Genomic DNA, 15363 nt, shown 5'->3' with positions numbered 1-15363 from the left:
AATGAATCCATATTCTTCCTCAATTCTGTCTCTTAAATGTAGTCATTTTTTTGGTAAATGGATCCAATAGCCCAAAATTACATTTGAAACCTGAATCACCCTAAATGCTTTCCTTTCTCTCATTTCTCACACCCAGTTAAGTTCTGCTAATTTGTTGAGATCTAAGCTCTCCATACAGGCCTCTCAAGTTCAAGGCCCTGTTTCTTCAAATCTGGGCTATACCAAGAGCTGTTAATATAATGGTTTTAATGCCTACAGTTCTGTACCCCCGAGATTTATTTTTCATAATGCCAACAGTGATCTTTCTGAACTGCAACATCATTTCACTCCTTTGCTTGACACTCTACAGTCTATAAGTCTAAACTCCTTAGTACGGTATAAAAGGTCTTCAGGCCCCTGGTGTCTTCTCCAGACTCCTTTCTCTCCTTATCCACTCTATCAAACTACACCCTACACTCACACCAAACTTCCTGAATTTCCCAAGGGATACCCATACTAACTCATACATGCGTGCTTAAGCAACTCATTCTGTCTATAATGTTCTTCCACAGTAGTCATCTAGTGATCTTCCAAGCCTGCGGTCTAAGGTAAATTCCATTATAAAGCACACCTGATCTGTGCTCCCACACAACCGCTACTCTTGGAAAGAACTTACCAATTCTTCCTTTGGGTTTCCAACAATTTCATATATGTCTACAATAGCACCTATCATTTATTTATAAGATATATTATTATTATTGCAATCCATTTCCTCCAAGAACACTATAAGCTGCTTGAAGGCAGAGGCCATAAATGGTCTCTAGGATCCACAGTGTCTAATAAAATTATAAGACACATTGAAAGTGTTCAGTAAATGTTTATTAATGCAGTTTAAAAAGTCTTTAACCCTGTGGTAAAATCAAGAGTTCAAAATAACAAAATTTGATATAGAAAACATTAGGTTATTCCAAATAGCCATACAGGGGCAAAATCCATTAATTTGCTTTTGTAACAGAAAATAGCTAATAATTAGCGTTACTTCCAAACACACAAAACAAGATATGGCCAACAAATTAAAACTGCTTATATATGTTAAAAAGTATACATTGTTCCTACACACAGCAAAGTACAGCATCTTGTTTCTAATACTTTCTCACTTCATCATTCTGCACCTTTCTACCTATTCTTTCTTCCAATGTCATGGTATCCTCAGGTTATGTAAAGAAACTCATTTCAGACCTGCCCAGTTCTGTAATGTCCCATGTTCCAAAATTAATCCATTCTCTCTTTTTTCAGTCAAATCTTTCATTCTCTCAATGGCCAAACTCAGGTTGATGATAGGCCAAGAAAGCATTCTCCAGAAATCTAAGGACAGCACCAACAAATGAATAACTAATATGTTTAATATTCCCTAAGATTATCTGCATTTTAAAAGACATCATTATAAATGCAAATAAATACTGAATTGGTATAATGAGAGAAGATTTTCAGGGAGAAATTTCCCAGTGGGTGAGGAAGTGAAGGAACACAGAGGTTCATCACCTCAAGACTAACCAAGTTGTAATCACATTACAATAGAATAAGCATAAATTTTGGGTCACTGATTTCAGGCAAGGATTTATCAACAGAAAAGAATAATAACATCTATAACTCACACTATTATTTTGTGACTCAACTGAAATATACAGGAAAATACTTAATAAAATGACAGGTTCTATGTATGGTTGATTCTTAAACAATAGGGGTTTAATCTGCCCAGGCTTGCTTATACTGGTTTAATTCTGTTTTGTTGAAAAGCGTCAGCAAAAGCCCCAAGGCGTTTATTCCCAACTGCCCACCCCAATCTCCCTAGGACTGAATGGAAGGCAACTGGCACACAGGTCAAGTCTTTGGTACCAAAGAGAGGCCTGCCTAGATGGTCAGCAGCCCCAGCCTACGGCCCAGGACCAGGCAGGGCTGTGCGTCACCCTGAGTACTGAGCTGGGCCCAGCACCCAAGGCTGGCGGACAGGAGGCCCTGCTGAAGCAGACGAACGCACCTAGAGGACAAGGTGGAAGCTGTGCGGGGCCCTTCTTCCCAGCACCCTAGCAAGGCTGCGGCATCAGAACACCTGGAGCCCTTGGGGCTCCCAGGCTGGCCAGCTTGCCTCACCCCTAACCTCCCAATGGTCACACTCACATGTGGCTTTAGTCACCCATGATCACAGGCCCGTGACAGACCTCCAGGCAGACGGGGGCCCTGCCTCAGTACTGAGCCTCCAGGATAGTACTGCTGCCCGAGAGCAGCCCACTGGCTGCCTCTGCTGAGTACAGGCCACCAGGTTCTGGCACACTGCCAACTCCAGGGCTCTAGGCCCACCCCCGTGGCCTGTGGACCTCCTAGAGGCAGATTTTTTTCAATACATGTAAGCATGGTACTTTAAATGTTTCTCTGATGAATTTCTCAACATTTCTTTTTCTAGCTTACTTTATTGTAAGAATACAGTATATGGTACATTTTTATACACAAAATAAGTGTTAATCAACTGTTTTATCAGTAAGGCTTCCAGCCAACAGTAAGCTATTAGTAAAGTTTTGGGGGAGTCAAAAGTTACAAGAGTATTTTTGACTGTACAGGGATCAGTGCCCCCAATTCCCACCCTCTCCAAAGGTCAACTGTAATTGAAAAGAACTTGGTATCTAACTCCAAAAAAGATGTAGACCCAAGAATTTGCAAGACTAAGTCTATACCAGTTAACACTAATGGACTTTCTGTAGACCTCAGGAAACCTCTATTCTTCAATCAATTTTTCATACCTTTTCTAAATTTTTTTTTATGTTTGATTTATTACTGACACAGAGAGAAAGAGAGCACTAGCAGGAGGCGGGGCAGACAGAGAGGGACACACAGAATCTGAAACAGGCTCCAGGCTCTGAGCTGTCGGCACAGAGCCCAACATGGGGCTCAAACCCAAGAACCGTGAGATCATGACCTCAGTTGAAGTCAGCTGCTTAAGAGACTGAGCCACCCAAGCGCCCCAGTTTTTCATACCTTTTCTAAATGTGTTGAAAAGGCCACAACAGATACATTCATGGAAAGAAGAGCTTCTGAAACCTGTATAATTTTCTTGGCTTAGGATTTATTTGAGGTGAAAACTAAGGCTTCCTTTCTGTTTTGGAAGACATATAGCAACCAATGGAGTTTTCTCAGAAAGACTTTTTAATTCTTCCATGATACTTAGATAGATTACCAGAGGCATAATTTATAAGTACTTCCTAGTACAAAGTCTGGTTGAGATCAGTTATTCTCTCTCCATTTGAGAGCATAATGGTATTACCTGAAAAACAAAATTTCTTTCCTATTATCATAATCTAATGAGTGATGAAGCCCAGAATACAATTTTTAATTGATAATTAGAGGTGTCCTCTAAGCAATACCAAAAACACATTTAAACTGTCTCTATGTTTGCTACTAGGCAGATTTGGTAGTAAATAAATATGACTATCATTCAATCAGCTACCTTTGAGGTCTTTCACCTTCTTGGCTTTATTATCTTTATTCTCTTCACTTCAACATGAAGGCCACGATTTGTCTTTGTGGGGGTTTTTCTTTTTCCTCCTAACTCTACATTTAAACACCACAGGCTTGAGGAGGAAAACAAACAATATTTCTGCATCATACAAAAGTTCCTTAGAAACATATGGAGTCTTTAATGACATATATTTGTCTAACAACCTTATAGATATTACACTGTAGTTCTGCAAAACAAGACAATGAAACATATCTCTCAATACATTTGTCAAAATTTCCTTGTATTTGCAACACTTTTAGTATGTACTTAAGAAGACATTTATTCACAGGTAAATACTATTATATAACACATTATAGATCTTTTATATATTTCCACTCATTCATCTTCTCATATCAATGAATATATTTCCAGCCTGTCACTATGCTCTGTACAGCATTCCAATGCATGGACATACCATTTGTATTTAACCAATTTCATATTGTTGACAACTTACTTTCAACTTTTAGTAATTATAAAGAGTACAATGATGAATACATTTGTATAGGTATCTTCACAACATGTCTGATTATTTTCTAACAATTTTTTTGATGTTATTTGAAATAAAGTGAATGAGAAATATATTATTTGAAGCACAGGGAATGAGAGAAAGATATGGACAGAGTAAGGAGATGGGGAAAGGAGAGCAAGGAAAGAAACAAAACAGAAGGAACAGTAGATTTTTTTAAAACGATGAGAAATAGTATATTTGAGTTTATTAGCAGAGTTGCTACTGATGTTCTATCATTTTCAGCAAATTCCTATTACTTAAGTTTACCTAGGGTAAAACTCTTCCTTGCAATCTTAAATTAAACTCTTAACAATTCCTTCTTGGGAAGCTTACTTCCTCTGCCTTGATATTTTTGGGGTTTTTTTAATCCTGAATTTTTTTTTTTTTTTAATATTTACTTCTGAGAGAGAGAGAAAGAGCGTGCGCGAGTGCAAGAGCAGGGAGGGGCAGAAAGGGAGGGAGAAAGGATCCCCAGCAGATACGGGCTCGAACTCCCAAACTGCTGACATCATGACCTGCGCTGAAATCAAAAGTCAGACGCTTAACAGACTGAGCCACCCAGGTGCCCCTATCCTGAATTTTAAATAATATCCATAGATTTAGACTTGTAAGAATCTCAGTGTAAAGAATTTTTTTCTTCCTGGAATATGGCAGTTTGCATGCACAGGTGATTTTTAGTGCAGACATTTCCATACGTCGCTGATTATTTGTGCACAATTTCAAATTAAGTTTTTTTCATTAAGGACAAAAAGAATTATCCCTATGTCAGACAGTTTTAGATACCTAGGATATCTCTCATCCTTTTAGCTTCTTCTCATTCCTCCCAGGTCTAGTAACAGATTGCTATTAATCTGGTTTTCCATAATGTGGTGAACTTTCCTCCATTTCTTCAATTTAGTAGTCATTTGGGAGGTCACATCAAGTGATATTAACCAGGTGTCTAGTTACTTTCTGATGATTTTTTAATTGTCTCAATTGTTTTAAAATATGTCTTTATGAATCAGGAATGGATTCATGTAACAATGCTAGTAAGATTCTGAGGTTTGAAAAGAAGGAAGAGAGATGAGAAAGCTCAGGGAGCAAATGAACATAAAAGGAGTAGTTCAAAAAAACAAAAAAAGGAACTGAATATTGTGATAATTTCTTAAGTCAAAAGTTCAAGATAAAAGTTTAAAAAATAAACATGGAAAGCTGAAGAAAAGCAAACATTCTTGACATTTAATTTCTAAATGCAAAGTTATTTTTATTTTTTTACACACCTCCTGGAAAGCCAAATTAACAACAGTGACTATCCTTGACAAAATATTTGGAGATGTTAATTTATTGAATCAGCAAAAGCTTTATGTTAAGAAATTTTAGTCAAGCAAACTAATGTAATTATACAGAATAGCATTTAGCATGCATGAGTGGCAATCAAAGCTCCTTATTTGCTCTTAGTCAAAGATGATATAACTTTAATAAATGTTAAAGATAGAAAACTTGAATGAACATTTTAAAAAGTATTTTATCAGATCTTATTCCATCAGGCATTCTCAATTTAGATTAGCATAGTGCCTAACATAGTATCTGATTAGTCCTCATTGCCACCTATTTGTTTATATTTTTTATAAGTGGTATTCCATGAGACCAAATTGATAGAAACCACCAAGGGGGGCATTAAAAAAAATTAAGGGATATTCAATATAAAACTTAAAACTACTCAATAAATATTCATAAGTATAATTTTAATTTAGTAATAAAACAGAAAAAAACTGTTTTTTCCTAAGACATTTTTCATTCAAACCAAGAAAAACCAACCAAACAAAAAGAATTATAGCGGATAATTTGAATGCCTAAGCTTTTTATAAGGAAATCAGATTTTGGCATATTAATCACTTAATCAAGGGTGCTTTTTGAAATGTAAGGGAATATTACAAACTGAAAAATATTTGTTTTGACTGTTTCAAAAGGAATATAATCCAATGAATATATAATCGCACATAAAAGTTTAAGACACCATACGTTGGCATATTCGTTAACTTCTTAAGGGAACTGTGTGCTACATATTAGCCAAAAAAAAAGTTCCCTTCCTCCAAATTTGCCATTCACAAGTCTCCTCTAATAGTCATTAAAATGGGGGCTGGGGTGATAACAGAGAATAAAATAACTCTCACTTCATATAACAAACATGCAGACTGCATTTGTAAAAACAAAATACATTCTGGCAAATTTAATTTCTGTCCATGTATCTTGTAGCAAAATAAATGGAGACAGTATTCACTATTAATCTTCTGTCCTATAATCATATTAAAATACCTATCTTGGACACTGGTATGTATTTTAAAAGTTTAATTATCAAGTACTAATTGTTAACTTAATTATTAACTAGTATCAAAGATACTATATTTCTATTCATTATTAAAAGATGCATGTTGTTCCATTTTCATTTCTAAAGATACAAGCACATTAGAAATTATGCATAAGCTCTGGATTGTGAATGCACTAAACACATTCTCACCACGTAAGAATTAAAACTTAAGGAATAAAGCAAGAGAACCTAATAAAATAGACAAAATAATTTCTTTCCAACTGTAACACTTTTTATCTTATATATAAAAATAGTAGAAATGCTGACTAAACATTATGTTATTAAGATGCTAAGAATATGAATTAAAGAGCAAAAAGTAATATCTTAAAATTTGGGAAAAAACTTAAACACCATTATAAAAAAAAATAAGAGACAATGAGGACTAATCGATCCTATCAGATACTATGTTAGGCACTATGCTAACAAAAAATTGAGAATCCTCAATGGTGTAAGAAGTAATAAAATGCTTAACTTAATAATTGCTTTATTTTTTTTTTACCACCTGACAATTCAAAGGGAGAAAATAAACTCATTAAATAAATACCTCAAATTATACCCTAATAAATTCAAGAAAATAAGTACCATAAAAGTCAAAATCTACAGGAAACAAAAGTATGCATATCCGGATGGTAAAGGGGAGGTCTTTGTTTTCTCTTTTTAGAACAGAAAAATAACTGCAAGGGAAAGATGAAAAGGAATAGTTAAATAAAAATAGGTCAAAACCAGTAAATCTAAAGAGAATGAATACTCTTGTCTTGTTTTCCTCAATAGTCAGCTATGTACTTGCACCCAGAACAGGTAGAGTACAATGACTGTACTCTAACTAAGCAAGCTCAATCTCAGCGTTTACTGTANATGACCTAAGCGAAAGTCGGACGCTTAACCAACTAAGCCACCCAGGCGCCCCTACTGTAGATAATTCTGTACATATACTACTCAAAGAATTTTGCTGGGATAAATAAAAACTAGATATAAAAGTTCGTGAAGTAAAATTTAAATGTAAATGTCCCCAAACTCAAAAAACTCTTTACAACAAGATGCATTATTAAAATACTTGGTAGAAAGACAAAACACATAGAACAGAAAATGCATATGGGGACACCTGGGTGGCTTAGTCGCTTAAGCATCTGGCTCTTGGTTTTGGCTATGTCATGATCTCACAGTTCATGAGTTCAAGCCCCATGTCAGGCTCTGCACTGACAGTGTAGAGCCTGCTTGGAATTCTCTCTGTGGCCCTCCCCTGCTCACTCTGTCTCTCTCAACATACATACATACACTTTTAAAGGGAAAAAAAAAAAGAAAATGCATGTGAAATAATGACGAGAGAATATACAACTGAAAATTATGACAATTACAAAATAATTATAACTACATACTTATGAAAGCTACTGAGATACACAGCCACTTATTTTTTGGTGACAAAGTCTTATTTCCTCTAAGAGGATACTTTAATAAGATTTTGGTTTTACTTCAGTTCTTAAAATGATTTGAGGGGCATCTGGGTGGCACAGTCAGTTAAGCATCTGACTTTGGTTCAGGTCACGATCTCTCAGTCCGTGAATTGAAGCCACACGTAGGGCTCTGTGCTGACAGCTCAGAGTCTGGAGCCTGCTTCAGATTCTCTATCTCCCTCTCTCTCTGCCCCTCCTCCACTCACACTCTGTTGGTCTCTCTCTCTCTCTCAAAAATAAACAAGCATTAAAAAAAATTTAGAATAAAGCCTGGAAAGAACACCTCAAAAAGTTAATAGTGATAAACTATTTGTTGAAAAAAAAAAGAAAGAAAAACTGTTACAAAAAAGTTAATGTTACAAAAAAGTTAATAAGTGTTTCAAAGAAATAACATTCCATGTCAACTAAGATGGATAGAATAAAAAAGATAGACAGTAGTAATTTTGGTTGGCAAGGATACAAGAAGCCCTCCTACATTGCTGATGAGGATGTAAAAGGGTGCAGTCACTTTGGAAAACAATTTAGTTTCTTAAAAAGTTAAACATAGATCTAGCATATGACCCAGCAATTCCACTCCCTGGTCGTAACTATACAAAAGAGAAATTTAGGTCCACATAAAGACTTAGACATAAATATTCACAGCAGCATTATTCATTCAATCCAAATGTCTATCGACTGGTGAATAACCAAACGTGGTACATCCACACTTTGGAATACTATTCAGTAATAAAAAGAAATGAAATACTGATACTTGGTACAACATGAATGAACCTCAAAAACATTATGCTGACTGAAAGAAGTCAGACACAAAAGACCATATATGTATGATTATACTAATAAGAAATACACAGAAAAGGCAAATCTGGACACAGAAAGTAGATTAGTAGATACCTAGAGCTGGGGATAGCACCAGGAATTAGCTGTAAATGGGCACCAGGGATCTTACTGGGGTAACAGAAATGTCCCTAAAACTGGATTATGGTTATGGCTGCACAACTCAATGAACTTAGTAAAAATCGTTACATTTAAAATGGACAGATTTGGGGAGAATGGCTAGCTTAGTCGGAAGAGCATTCGACTCTTGATCTTGGGGTCGTGAGTTCAGGCCCCACATTGGGTATAAAGATTACATAAATTAACTTTTAAAAAAAAGGACAGATTTTATAGTATGTAAATTATACCTCAACAAAGTTGTTTTTTATAAAGTTAGCAATGGCTATCTTCACCTAATAGCGTCGTGAGTGATTTTTTCCCCCAGTTTTACTTTTGAAAATAAGGTTTCATTTATTTAAAACAAACGAAAAGAGTAAAGTCCCAAATTTATTGGACTTATGTAAAATTAAAAGTAAGTGACTGTGTAAAGACGAGGGGACTCTCCTCTGAATAAAGTAACTGGCTGTCATATCTATTTTGCTTATTTTTTATTATTTCATTTCTTAGCAAGGTTCTAGAGAGATAAAGAATTATTAAACAGCTGATTAAGTGATTCAAATTCGAGAGAAAAATATTAACTGCCCCACATGGATTTTGCTAAAGGTACTGCCAGAGGTAATTTTGTGCTATATTTTACAGATTGTTTTTAACAATCTTTCCCGGATGAGAACATAGGCTACATAGACCAATGTAGTCACACCAAGTCTAAATCTAAACAAAACAAAAATACTAAAAGAACATAAGCCATTTAAATACTTGGGCCTAGGATCCTTTTCTAAAGAACTTTTTCAAGAGACTCATACTAAAGCTTCAGAATGATTACTTTCTAGTAATTATTAAATTTAGGTAACTTATGAAATTTTTGTAATTCATAAACAAATCAGCCAAAGACTGCATTTGACTGTATAAATGGAAGCTCAAATCAAACTGGGTCTGAAAAGTTAGGATAAAGGGAACTTTTACTACTTTCCTATGGCTATGTTAACAAATTACCAGAAACTTGGTGGTTTAAAAAACAACAGAAATTTGCTCTCCTAGTTCTGGAGCCCACATGTCTGAGACATACAACCTCTGACGGCTCCAGGGAGGGCTCCTCGCCTCTTCCTAGCTTCTGGTGACTGCAGGCACGCAGGCCAAGGCACACTTATGGCAGCGTAACTCCAGTTTCTACCTCCACTTTCACACGGCCTTCTTCCTTCGGGTGTCTCCCTGCCCCTTCCTCTACTTATAAGAAAATCAGTCACTGGATTTAGGAGCCACCCTAAATCCAAAATGATTTCATCTGGAAGTCCTCAACTAATTACATCTACAAAGATCTTATCCCAAAAAGGGACTAGACCAGTTGTGTTTATAAATACGTGAAAGTTCGTTCTCTTAGGAAAAACCTCATTGCAAAAAATTAACTCAAATTTGAAATTGTTTTGTGCATTCTCAGTTGAAAATATCCTATCGCTTTAATTTGCCCTTTTCTCAGTAGAAAATTTCCTATTATATCATCAGGACATTCTATCATTAAAAAAATTATAAAATACAAAGGGTTATATGAAGATGCTTTACTGTAACAACTAATTTCCCAAAGTCCATTTTTCTCCTGGTGTCCCCATCCCAGTGAATGCCCTCCCAACAACCCTGCAGTCTGGCTACAAGACTGCTGTCCTACAACCAACCCTCAGCAAAGCCTGTGGACTCCTTTAAAATATATTCCAAATGCAACCAGTTCTCACTTTCCTCACCAGCCTAGTCTAAATCATTACCGTGTCAGGCCAAAGTGAGCCTTTTAAAATGTAAATCTGCTATATCACTCTCCAATACACATTCTCCAGTGGCTTCTGTCACAGATAGAGTAAAATCCCAAGTCCCTCTCCTCTCCTACCACTGCCCTTCTCCCCTCCCCCAGGCACACAAACTTCCTTTCATACCCAGCATACACCTGTCTTACTGCTACCTCTATTTCTATTTCATCCAGGTATCTGAAAGACTGACTCTCTCTTCTGTCACCTCTGTGCTAAATGTCTCCTCACAGAAAGGCCGTTCCGACAACACTACCCAACACGGCACTCCTCGGTCATTCTCCCTTTATCCTTCTGAACTACTGCTTCAGAAAATAACAATCTGATGATCTATATTAGCTTATTCTTTACTGTTAGCCTCAATGCACTAGAAAGTTCCATGAAAACAGTGGAATATTTGCACATGCCAGCACAACTAATAACCAAATGAAGAACATACCTAACTTTGAATGGCAACAATAACTTTTTCACGTATTTTCCTTTTCAAATATCCCCACCTCCATGTTGTGAGGAATATTACGACAAATATTTCCCCCAAGTTATTTCCCATTCACAATAAATTTTTATTCTGCTTTGAAAAAAAGAAACAATTACCCACTGAAGTTTCTCTACAAGTTAAGTATTATCAGGAAGACAACCAGTTACTTGCCATCAGATGGGATGGGAAACGGGGCTAGTTCCCATTTCCCAGTCTTTTGATCTGATAGCTGCTCCTTTCCTCTTCCTACACCACCAGTAGACCTGCTTTCCCAAAACACAAAGACTGTCTCATCAATAGTTAGGGCTATTGTCTCTACCCTAGCATATCTCTACCTTCTCAGTAATTAAGGCCTTTGTTTCCCTTGAATAGTGTCCCAAAGTAAACCCCAAGGAACAATGTTTCACACGGGTGTTAAGAGACACTGAAAAGGTTCAAATAAATTTAGGAAAAACTTCAATAAGCAAATTAGAGTAGGTACCCTTCCTAGAGGACTTTTCGGAATCTTAACTATGTTAATGTAGGCTGTAAATCTCCACAATGGAAAGAGTATATACACTGAAATACAAACTTAACTTTTTTCAACTCAAACTTAACAGAATCTTTCATCAATCATTTCATTCATTACTCTTTCTTCCCAGCTATCTCAAAAATCCTGGTAGCCTGACTTACCAAAAACGCTTTTTACTTTAGATTACAAGAAAGGTTTAAAAGGAGACTTGCTAATGGATTTAAATTATAACTAAAATGTTCACTGCAGGACGTCATTTGGGAGTAAGTCATTATTTTTTTTTCATAAATGATGAAGAGTAACAAAAATTGATATTACCCAAAGCATAAAATTGGGGTCAACAGCACTCAAGTAATCTCCCCTCCATCCATATATCCCTTTTTATAACACCACTAACCCAAACAAGAGTGGGGTTGGAGGTACAGAATCAAGTTCTGTACATTTTTACCTTAAATATTTTACTTACATTTCTGGGAGTAACTATAATGGTAGGTAACAGACTCTTAAAAAAAACTAAATCAGTAGGATCACTTTAGCATATGCTAAACAACACAAATTCACATCCTGATGCAAAAATCACTTCCCTCCTAAGTCCTCTTTTTCTCCACCATTCCCCCGTATCTCGAGGGATCCCACCCTTATGACTGCCCCCGCAAGCCCCCCTTGCCTCTAAACCTCCTTCTGGTCATCCTTTTCAGTCCTATTCTGTATCGGCGCCAACTTCCAACCTTGAACTAGTTCATCCTAACATCTGCAGAATACCTTCACAGATATCTGATATCAGAAGCAGAAGCTGAACTAGTCGTAGACCAAACATCAATGAACTCCTGAAACTTAGAGGCCTGATTGGAATATGACACAAAGGCACCCTCCCCGTGAGACAAACAATGCTACCTTCAAGTCTAATCCTCCAACAATCCTAAATTCTTTGAAACTAAAAATAGCTAGCTGTTGTCTCATCTGCCAGCAGATGGCCAGACTATTTTTAATTCTGGATTCTAGAGAGCAGGAATGGATCAAGCTAAGCTAGGGCAGCCTAGAAGCCCTCTGCAGGGTTTTAGTCTTAGCTGCAGCGCTGTAGAGGGGCAGGTACCAAGAGAGGGCAACCTGGAGCTGTTCTTGGGCGTTGGGGCTTCGCGCTGATTTTAACAATGTAGATGTGTGGGGTTTTTTGTTGTTGTTGTTTTTCTGGGTTTTTGTTGTTGTTTTTACCATTCTTTACTTCAAAATAAAGTCTGAAATGTAAGATAATTTGTTAAAAATTTTAAATTAATCTGCATACCCTTTAAAGTTTTCATTATTTTTCTTGTTGTGAAAATAACATTTTCTTTATGTAGTATCTTTGCAAATGGATTTTGTTTTAATAAAGTAAAATCTCTCCTAGTCTAGAGAAGGTATCCTAAAAACTTTAATGAAAAAATATACAGTTTTCTTAAGAATTGTGCTGAAATACAATTTCATCAGTATTATTTACAGAATTCCCATTTATAACTGGTCACTATATTAAAAGGTAACTAAATTTTGAATACCAGTGCTCTGAAATCTCCTCACATGCCAATAAAATGATTTTAAAACACAAAAGGATTAAAAGCCTGACATAATATATATTTTCCTGTTTATTGCCCATCTCCCTTCAACTATTCAATAGGTGCCCAGTAAACATTTGGGGGTGGGGAAGAGACAGAATGCAGGCAGGTGTATTTAGAAGAGTTATATAGAGAGTATATTTAGAAGGATTATAACACTCACTTCTTATACTTCCATCATCCAACTCCCACCATTCACAACCTAATCTAGATCAGGGATGACCAAACCAGTCCTTTCCAGTGTACACTCCCATCCTGCCTGACGGCCACACAGTTTATCAAGTGACCAAAGTGGGCATGAATTCTCAACAATGAAGAACCAAGGGGAGACTTATAATAGTTTCCAGGAACAACAGATATTTGAAGATACCATCTTACTGCAAGACATTACACTTTCTGTAAATATAAAGTAAGTTATCCCTACCCATTTATGTTTGGCAATAATGTAAATGTATGACTGAAAGGAAAGAAAGAAAGTTCCTCAGGGATTAACCACCTCGAGATTGTTCAATGATACTTTTCAGGAGACTAAATGTAACTCTTAGAAAATGTGAGAAAAAACCTTCTATGTCTTAAGTATTGTGTTGCCTAGCCCCTGCCTGGGTAGTCACATTCCTCATAATAAAGCTTCTGCTAACTATATGGAGGAGGCAGACAAAAAGTAAAAACCTGGCCAAATCTGCAACAGAATTCCTACTATAGCTGGCACACTCACTACCAAGTAGCTCCTATAATACCTAGATATGGCAAGGACCAAGCTATAAGCCCTCTAAAGCTGCCAATCAAGAGGGGCAAAAATACTCAATGCACAAGTTAAGAAAACAGAATGTTCACGTTCATGGCTCATTAGCGGGGATGTAACTTTATAATCATAAAGTTCCATATCCCAATTTTAGAAGGAAGGAAACCAAGGCTCAAGGACTTGACTATACTGCAATGTAACAGAATTGCAATTTAACCCAGGATCCCGGATTCTCCTTCCACTGAACTCTCCATTAAAACACACTAACTTAGGGGCACATGGCTGGCTCAGCTGCTTTAAATGTCTGGCTACTGGTTTCAGCTCAGGTCATAATCCCACAATTCACAAGTTCAAACCCACATCAGGCTCCACACTGGCAGTGAAGAGCCAGCCTAGGGTTCTCCCTCCCTCCCTCTCTCTCTCAAAATAAATAAATCAACTTAAGTAAAAAATATTCTCACTTATATAGGCATTTTAGAGAGGAAAAATGTGTATACAAAACACACTCCATTTCTTCAGTCTAATACTTATAATTTAGTATATTAAAACACATTTAACATGGAAAATCTGGTCTCAAACTAAACCTTTAATTTGAATCTCTAAAGTTCTTTCACCTACAAGTTATTTATAAACATGTAATTCCTTTAAAAACTCTAAAAATCATTTATTCCCTCATCCCACCCCAGTTTAATAATTACTCCTCTGAGGACCGAGATGTCCTACCCTATATACAACGTTCTCCTACGCCTAGAACAGTCTTTCATTAGCTACAAGTATAACAAAAGATGAACTCCTGATCCACGAAGGGCCAGAAAACTAAACTTAAACCTACCATACCACAGATTTAAAAAAAAATGTAATGAAATTTCTTTGGTAATGTTTTTCACATCGCCACCTTAAAATATCTAAAACAGAAGGGAAAACAATATAGCTTATTGTAGCAAGTTAGAAAGCAGTGTATTTTAATAATTAAAAGGCCCCTGCTGTTTTCACCCTTTACTTTAGCACATATTTAAGTTATTCGGGATTTCTCCCCCTTCAGGAACTTTTTTTCCAAAGCCGGTTTAACAAGTTTTCATTTTCTGGTCAATTCAGATAGTCTGTTTCCAGCGTTATAAAATAGAAGCGTAAGCATCAGGAATTCATCTTTGTGTTAAATGTCCTGGCCTCTCCTTAAACGATGTCATCTCTGACGGAGGCCACAGACCAGCTCCCCCGGAACAGCTCCACGTCCGGCCAGTCCTGCCCGTATTGTCTGGGACTCCCCCGCCCTGGGCCCCNTAGACGAGGGAACAACTTCGGCCTTTCTCCCCGAAGTGTCACCCCGCACGACAAAGTTATCGGAATTCCACTACGGAAGCCTTCCCACGCCCAGTCTCGACAAGTCCGCTCCGCCTCGACCTCCAGGCTAATAACCAGCAGCCCGTCTCCCGCCCTCACAAAGGGGGCGACCCCGTCCGCACCGCGCGCTCCGCCGACGAGTCTTCT

The 15363-nt window shown here is 36.9% G+C and overlaps 1 protein-coding gene across 2 annotated transcripts in view; it reads right to left on the bottom strand.

The window, feature by feature from the left end:
• Positions 1-15363, bottom strand: part of ARFGEF1 (ARF guanine nucleotide exchange factor 1) — a 150079-nt gene that overhangs the window by 134480 nt on the left and 236 nt on the right. For both annotated transcript variants that reach the window (XM_077751762.1, XM_077751763.1), the window contains exons 2-3: positions 7976-7992; positions 1973-1998 (exon numbers count right to left, since the gene is read on the bottom strand). In XM_077751762.1, the coding sequence (XP_077607888.1) occupies positions 1973-1998; positions 7976-7992 (43 nt within the window). The remainder of the gene's footprint in view (positions 1-1972; positions 1999-7975; positions 7993-15363) is intronic.

The sequence above is a fragment of the Crocuta crocuta genome, unplaced genomic scaffold, assembly GCF_008692635.1.
Source record: "Crocuta crocuta isolate KB4526 unplaced genomic scaffold, BGI_CrCroc_1.0 scaffold20, whole genome shotgun sequence".
In the NCBI taxonomy this organism is placed as follows: Eukaryota; Metazoa; Chordata; class Mammalia; order Carnivora; family Hyaenidae; genus Crocuta; species Crocuta crocuta.
Note: the sequence above shows the minus strand (reverse complement) of the source record. Positions and strands in the feature narration are given on the sequence as shown.